Below are 8,580 nucleotides of genomic sequence, written 5' to 3' on the forward strand. Positions count from 1 at the left end.
AAAAAAAAACTATAAATATATATATACGATGACTTTTTAAACATGGCATATAAAGCTCTTTATCTTTTTCACTTTTCTTTCTGTGAAACAATTAAAATCTCCAAAGTTTCAACATGTTTAACCAAATAAACAAATTAAAATGTAATGTTATTACAAATGAACCAATAAAATACGTGATCATCTTTTTATGTTTAACTGTAATTACAAATACCCTTTGTATATATTCATAATTAAAAATTAAAAAATATATTACATTAATCACAATGTTATTTTCAGTATATGTGATTTTTGTAGTTCAAAGTATTAAATCCACGCTCGATTGCTCAAATTTCATAATATTACCATAATATGCTTAATCGGTAAGTTGTTAGTTAACATAATGAGTAACTCTCGAATATTGGCATGTCTAACCCCGACAGTCCCGTCTAAATCCATAACCATAATATTTAGTCTTGATCTTACTAACGAGTTTGTAACAACATCATATCACGAAAACCCGTAATATACCCGGGTCTATCAAATCTAAATATAAATCACATATCATAAATACAATTTAACTGGTAAAAGATACCTCGATGTATCCCGTAACTTGGATCTCATAACACAAGTATAACGGTATAACTCCATTGTAGAAATCTTCCTCAAACGACTTCCGAGCAGCATCTCTGATCCCGCATGACAAACTCTCTCAAATAACACCAAAAGCTCTCGTATTTATACCATGATGATCCTCACGTCGTGACACTTAGGTCTCACATGGTGAGGATCTAATGCACTCTAATCTCGACACGTATTGTACTATCTTGCGATATATCTAGTTGATCTGACCCATCATATGTTGTGAGAATATATGTCTCACGCCGTGAAACATTCAGGTGACTCATCGCTTCTCACTTCGTGACAAGAATTCCTCACGTCGTGAGGTTCAAAAGTTGACCATTGACTTGACTTTCGTTGACTTTCTCAAAATAGCAATGTACTTTCATCTAAACTTCAAACGGTCATAAATTTCTCATATGAACTCCGCTTTCAGCGATCTTTATATCCACGGAATTCTCTTAATCAACTCTACAACATTTCTTAATTCTTAACTATCTTTTGCTAAATAGCATTTCTAAATTTAATGTAAATTTCCATACTCTATATTATCTGCTCTCCTCATAAGATTCATATCTCATAATTAACACCTGTTAAAAAAAAAAGCCAGGTATTACAAAAAAGAAGGCAATTACTTTGACTTTTAATAATCACCCATAATTTATTTCAAATATGAAGCCTTGCAGCTTCAAAGTGTCGATTTGGGTAATTCGTGTAACCCTTAAATCTTACAGTAAAACTAGATAACTTGTACATATTTATTTTAATCATATTAAATGTGACTTGAGTATTTGGAGCGTTCTCATGGAGCATTTGAGTTCAATGGAGCACTTGAAGCTCAATTGAGCACTTGCGTTCATAGAGCATGTGAGATGTGACAAAGAAATGGATCCCTCTTCCGTTAGGTTTAAGTTGTTGGCTGTTAACTTCTTTAAAATAACAATTTTACCCTTAGGGATCATTTTCACAGTTTTGTCTTTTACCAAACTATAAGGACCCTTTTTGCATACATTATTTTTTATTTCATTAAAATATTATATATTAACAAATATTATTTTTAATATATAGTATTCTATATTAATAAATATTGTTTTATTGGATTATTAATTTATTTTAGTTGATTTTTTTTAATTGGAGTAATTCTTTTTTATTGAACTATTATATATCAATACATATAGTTTTTAATATATAATATTTATATCATAATATATATTATATTAATGGATTATTAATTTCCTTGATAGTTAATTTTTATAATTCTTTTTTTTGAATTATTTTTTATTGGATTATTACTTTTAATTTACTATTTTCTTCATATACTAAATATTATTTTATTAGATTACTAATTTATTTTTAATGTATAATACTAGTTCTTGTTAATTTTATTGGTTTGACCATAAAGTCATGGGATACGTAAGATCACCGTCTCTCATCATCAAAATCGTTAGGATCACTGCCAAACAGTAGCTTATAATGACAAACCATAAGGGCATCTCCAACTCACCCTCAAACTCCATTTTTCCCTCATTTTTTCCTCATTGTTCTCCAACCCTACCCCATTTCACCTCTATTTTTGGAAATGTGAATAGTATTCCCCCATATATGGGAGAATATTATTCATACCTCCAAAAATAGAGGTGAAGTTTGGTTACCAATTGTAGTCTCTCTCATTTTTATTTTATACATTTCTAGTTTATTTTATCTACTAATTATAACTTAAATGCAATATTTAATATTTATAATATCATGTTATATACTAATTTATATTAATTAATCATAAATATAGAGTTTAATAAGTAGAGAGGTGTATTTGACAATATATATAAGTTAGAAAAATGGAGAAGAAAATGGAGTAGGATTGGAGATGAAACACTATTTATTCCATTTTTTTACTCCATTTATGGGGGGGGGGGGGGGGGGGGGGAATGGAGATGGATTGGAGATGGTCTAAGGAAAACATCACCCCTTATAATTGTTATAGTGGTTTGTTGCGCATTATGTGGGCTATGAATGATTCTAGTAGATTATGAAGATGTTATTGCAGGTGGCTACTAGCGCCACTGGGTGGAACAGGTTGGTGAGGTTTCTGTTGAACCTCCGATGAAAGTGTTTGGAGGTGATCCCACCGATTTTCTACGATAAGAAGCGATGATTTTGCGTATTTCGACGAATTTATTATGAAACTAATAAAATTAAAAAGCATTAGTTGTATACATTAAAAATAAACAAATAATCCAATAAAATAATATTTATTATATGAAAAAAAATAATAAATTACAAGTAATAATTTAATAAATTAATAATTCAATAAAAAGAAATTAATTTTTTTTAACTAAACATAATTAATAATCTAATAATAATATTTATTAATATATAATATTAAAAATTAAAAAAAATAATAATTTATACAGATTAATTTTTTGTTCCCTTCGCAACAGTAAATTAATCGTATTGGACCACTCCTAATTTTTTTTTCTTTTTCTGTTATCCCCTTTACACGTGCCGTCATTATACCATCTTCGTTTTCCTTTTCCATGTTGGATGAGTTGATACGTGTCCAAAACACGTGTTATATTCCTATGTTTTTCCACTGACTATCACCGCTTTTATTCTTTCTCCAAACCTCTCCCTGTATCCCTTCTATAAACTCCCATTCCTTTTCACAAACAAATGTCTTCTCTCCCACTTGTCTTCTTCTTTATTAAATCCAATGTCGCCTTCATCTTTAGCTGTCACCCGGAAAACCACAAGTTAGAGGTTAGGGCTCGACGGACTACTTTTGTAAGGAAAGATTTCTAAGAACCGGGGCATAGTTAGTTGGAAGAGAAGAAAGGCAGCGAGACTGTTGCCACCTGCAACAACGGTGGTGTCTGCTGGATAAGGAAGTGATATCGGTGGCTTCAATACTTCAAGAAAACATCTATAAACTTTCTACTTGGAGATAGAGATCATGGAACCCTCAATTGATCAACTTCAGGTCCGTTTTACACCGTCGATTTTTGCCCCCTTCCAGCTTTATCATTTTCTCAGTAGGTCACATCCCAGGATTCGTAGAAAAAAAAAGGTGCATAGATCAGGTTTACAGGATTATTGAGATGTTGATTTGTTTTACAATTGACAATTTTGGGAGTAATTATGTATCACCTAATTTTCATTTTTGGGTTTTTTGTACTTTCTTTTTTCAGGAATCGATTGTCAGCGGTTTTGTTTTTTAAGGATTCCTGAAAGCAGAATATCCTATTTCTTTATCAAACTCGGTAGGATGATGAATTCAACCTCTATTTAGGTAATCCCTAAAATTTTTAACTCAAGAATTGAGCTCCCAGAATTGAGTTGCAATTGCCGACATAATGTACAATTTTTTTTATTTGCCTTTGCCTGTTCCTGATGATGTTGTTGTTCATTGGGGTGTAACATCGGTATTTAACAACAAGGATTTTTCGGATCAATTGCAGGTATATATATACTTATGTTCTTGTGTTCCGTTTTCTGTATTATTTTTCATTGGATGTTGTCTTCGGAATCCTTTAGAATATTTCCGAACAGAATAGATATTGGTATATTTTTTATTGGAAAAAGAAAATGGATGTGGGTGTCCTGGATTGTTTCAAGAAATCAAATCAAAGGTTTGTTATCAACTGTTGACTGTTGTCAATGCCCACATTCTGGTCAACAGAGGGTGTTTACTTTGCTGCTGCACATACGTTTGCTTCCACTGGATTGGTTGTTGTTTCAGGGGTTCTGGCTATCAAAAGTAAGTTTGTTGAACTTTATACTAATTGTCATACAGCTTAATAATAACAACAGTTACATCTTTAAGTTCTAAAATTTTGCTTGAGATTTAGTAGGATTAGTTTAATAAAGCAATGCTCAAACATTTTTCATCGTAGATTTTGATTTTTTTTATAAAAGTAATGTATCATCTATGATAAATACTAAAACTGTACTGAAGAGGTTGTGAAGCCATTATGGACAAGAATTACAAGAGTTTAAAATCGAGGTTATGGACAAGGCTCATCACCCGTTATTTGTACATATGACAAAAATACCCCTATATTCAAATAACATATTTACTTTTTCTTTTACGGAGAACAACTTCGTTGGAAATCTTTTATATGTGCATACCAATAGGAGTTACCCTAGGTTATGTTGATGGTGGATAGGTACGAAACTAATGACTTTTATTTATTTATTTTTGTGTTCAGGTTGGAGCAGAATTTAGGTGGAGGTATGCTTCTTTTTTTTTAGTGAGGCGATTTTAATGTTCCTTTTGAGGTACAATGCCTTAATTGTAAAATAAGTAAACTTACAATTCTGATTTTGTAATGTTTTTCTATATATGGACAAATTACGTAAACTTTTTTCTACAATATGGACCATTTCTATAATGTTTTTATACTATGGAGAACGACTTGGTAATGTTTTTGTTTTTTGTCACAAGGACCAGTTTTAGGATCTTTTTCATAGCATATTATAATACACAAATAAAGAAAGTACATTGCGATGTTTTAACAATTATATAAAAAGCAATCTAACCCATATAAAAAGCAATCTGACCCCACTACGTGTAGGCACTTTCCTAGTTATTATATAATACTTCAATAAAATAAAAATGAACATATCCAAAAATGTTATTATATAATACTTCAATAAAATAAAAATGAACATATCCAAAAATGGTTATGCAAAAATGGTTTTACAGTTTGGTAAAAGACAAAAACTATAAAAATGGTCAATAGGATTAATAGTCATTTTAAATACTTTAACTTAAGGTTAAGTCCTAGTTATTATATAATACTTCAATAAAATAAAAATGAACATATGCAAAAATGGTTTTACAGTTTCATAAAAGACAAAAACTATAAAAATGGTCAATAGGATTAATAGTCATTTTAAATACTTTAACTTAAAGTTAAGAGAAATGGTTTTACAGTTTGATAAAAGACAAAAACTATAAAAATGGTCAATAGGATTAATAGTCATTTTAAATACTTTAACTTAAAGTTAAGAGAAGAGGAACTAAAACCACAACAAAATTTATTGAAAATAAACATATTTATAATTTTTCAAACGTTTGGAACTTAACCACATAAAATACAAATCACAATAATCATTTTTGCAGTTTTGTCAATATATAAGGCCGGACGGAATCATCGCGGGAAAGAGGAGCGGGACTATTCCCGCACGACAGAACACTGGACCGTCGGTGAGGGAAGTGGTGGTGCAGGAATCGAAGAGGGGAGGGTTTGCTGCGTTCTCTCTCCGTCGATTATTGGGCGGAATTTTTTTTGTTTTTGAATTAGCCGTTGTTTAATTGTAAAAAAAAATTTACTAACGAATATATGCATCAAAAGTCAATTTTTTTGTTTGTTTTTTTTTTCCTTTTTAAACATCTATAAATACTCAAGTATTTACCTTCAATCAACATTCAAACAAATCCTTTATTCCCATTATTTTCTTCTCAAAAAAAAATGAATCCCGACAATCAAACCCCAACTTCCGATTGAAGGAAAAAAAAGTCATGGTTCGAGTTTAAACACCCCTAATGGAAACATTTTTGCTAGGAGTTTATCGCCCCCCAACTCCATGCCCTCATTCAATATTCACTACAATTTCAATACCAAAATGTTAGACAATATTATCCGATCCAAGTTCTAAATGTTACGCCGCAAATGATTTCAATCTTTGTTGTTTTTTCGAATCAACAATCGTCAAATCAACCTCAAATCCAACCCCAATCCCAAACCAAAACTCAAACCCAAACTCAACAACAATTACAACTTGTCGATGAGTTGGATGACTCGGAAGAAGAAGAGATGGTTCCCGAAACTCAACCCACACCACCCTCACAACGACGCAAAGGAAAACAACAAGCGTGCAAGGGTGTCGCACAACCGAGAAGAAAAAAGCCCACAACATGGCTTCCACACGAAGACTTATTTTGGTAAAAATTTGGGCTGACATTTCTGAAGATTCGATTCATGGAAACGCACAATCGGGAGATCATTTTTGGTTTCGCATTTTTAGAACGATTTCGAGAGGAGCTAGAAAAAGGTGACGACTACCGTACGAAACATCAACTGAATTCGAAGTTTCAAGAAATAGCAAAGACGGTTTCAAAAATAAACGGGTTGTATAACAACCTAAAAACCCAACGAAAAAGCGACCAAGGCGACGAACAAATACTTCAAGAAGCTTTGCAATTTTACCTTGAGGAAGTAGGAAAACCATTCAAGTGGCATGATTGTTGGAAATTATTGGTCCGGTGTCCTAGGAGGAAAAAATACGAGCAAGATTTTATTTTTGGAGTCCAACAATTAAAGCGAACGAAAATGGGCTCTAATGGTTACACAACCTCCTCCGATGCTTGGGTCGGTTTAGATTTAAATCAGGATGACGAACTCGAGCTAGAAGAAATTGTCCGCCCAATAGGTAGGGAAAAAGCAAAGATAAAGGGAAAAAGGACTTCTCGGGTGCATCGGATTTCAGCATGGACGTTGACAAAATGCGGAAAATAACGTTGTTTGATCGATATAATCTTAATTTTGCCGAACGTTTGGCGTTCGACAAAGAAAAAGAAGAAGCAAGGAAGAATGAGCGGGCGGAGAGACAAGAAATAAAGGATATGAAGTTTTTGATGGAAAACACTGATAATCTCTCGGGACCGGCTCTCGAGCTTGTGAGGAAGAAGAGGGAAAAAAATTCTGAAAAAATATTTTTCGTATGTCGTTGTTGGTTTGTTTGATTTTTAGTTTGTGTTTTTTTTTTTTTTTAATTTTCTAGTTTTTTTAATTTTAGGTTTATTGTAATTTTTATTTTAATTAATGAAATGCATTTTCTTTTTAATTAAAATTTTTGGTTATTTTTAATTTAAAAATTATAAATCAGAAAAATCAATTAATTTTATTTTTAAAAAAATAACGAGGGAAGTTCTTCCCACCCATTCCTTGGGTTTTAGGCAAGGCTGTAAAAATCGTTCAATGGTAGCTCGACCGTCGACTTGTGTTAAGGGATTAATCGAGGATTAATTAGGGACCATAGATTATTAATAAAATATTAAAATTAAGTAAATATTAATGTATCTTAAGAAAAACAAGTACTTCAAAATTAGAAAATAAGAAAATTTGTAATTTGAAATTTTAAAAATACCAAAATATGAACATTTTCGTGTAATATTTGAAACTTTGCAAATTTGAAAAATTTAGAGTAAAAAAAAAGAGTTGATTTTTTGAAATTTTTTGACATTTTTTGACTTTTTTCAATTTTTTTGACTTTTGTTGACCGATTAATCCCGCCAAACCTGATTAATCCTAAATTTTCGATTAATACCCTAATCCTCGACGATTGGAGAACGTCAAACGATTAATCGCCGATTAATCCCGATTTATGTAACCATGGTTTTAGGTGGGGGAAATGAAAGTGAGAGAAAAGATGGTGTGACCCATAAAAAGTGAAGGAAACTCTCTTTCTATACCCTCCGGTCTAAAAAGATAGTTAATTTCTCATTTTTCAAATGATTGTTCATTTTTTTATATATTATTTAGGTACAGGATGTGCGCACGCAAATGAAAGTGATGCTACAAATGCAAATCCCAAATATAAGAGCAAATGGTCCTTATCATTTCACATTTAAAAGGGATAATGACTTGAAAGAGTAACGGAGTTTCGATTTTGTTCACATTTAGTCACTAAACTTTTTTCCATTATCTATTTGCCACATAACTATTGAAACTGTTCAGATTTTACCCTTATGACCGGTAACAACCGGTCATAAGTTTAAAATATGAACAATTTCAATAGTTCAGTGACAAATACAGCATGAAAAAAAGTATAGTGAGTAAATGTGAACAAAAATGAAAGTTCGTTTCCTCTAGAAAAAGTTCAATGACTAAATGTAAACAAACTTCCTCTTGTATTATGTTTTTACAAATTATTTATTTTTCTTAAATTCTAGCAGCATTTGCTGATGAAGAAATCTATGAA

At 31.4% G+C, this 8,580-nt stretch overlaps 1 protein-coding gene and 1 long non-coding RNA gene across 5 annotated transcripts; both read left to right on the top strand.

The window, feature by feature from the left end:
* Nucleotides 1–3,230: 3,230 nt before the first annotated feature.
* Nucleotides 3,231–5,929, top strand: LOC145088394 (uncharacterized). Of its 4 annotated transcripts, none has more exons than XR_013701097.1 (4): nucleotides 3,231–3,661; nucleotides 3,783–4,351; nucleotides 4,803–4,872; nucleotides 5,720–5,929. It is a non-coding gene; the product is annotated as an uncharacterized LOC145088394 (long non-coding RNA). The 4 variants fall into 4 exon arrangements; XR_013701101.1 differs by having other exon boundaries at nucleotides 4,803–4,825; XR_013701093.1 differs by lacking the exon at nucleotides 5,720–5,929 and having other exon boundaries at nucleotides 4,803–5,164.
* Nucleotides 5,930–6,578: 649 nt separating this feature from the next.
* LOC145054941 (uncharacterized) lies at nucleotides 6,579–8,255 on the top strand. The gene is made up of 2 exons (XM_079003213.1): nucleotides 6,579–7,070; nucleotides 8,142–8,255. The coding sequence occupies exons 1-2, from the start codon at nucleotides 6,579–6,581 to the stop codon at nucleotides 8,253–8,255; spliced, it is 606 nt and encodes a 201-aa protein (XP_078859339.1).
* The last annotated feature ends 325 nt before the right edge of the window (nucleotides 8,256–8,580 follow it).

The sequence above is a fragment of the Lactuca serriola genome, chromosome 1, assembly GCF_051521515.1.
Source record: "Lactuca serriola cultivar US96UC23 chromosome 1, Lser_US96UC23_V15, whole genome shotgun sequence".
Lineage (NCBI taxonomy): Eukaryota > Viridiplantae > Streptophyta > Magnoliopsida > Asterales > Asteraceae > Lactuca > Lactuca serriola.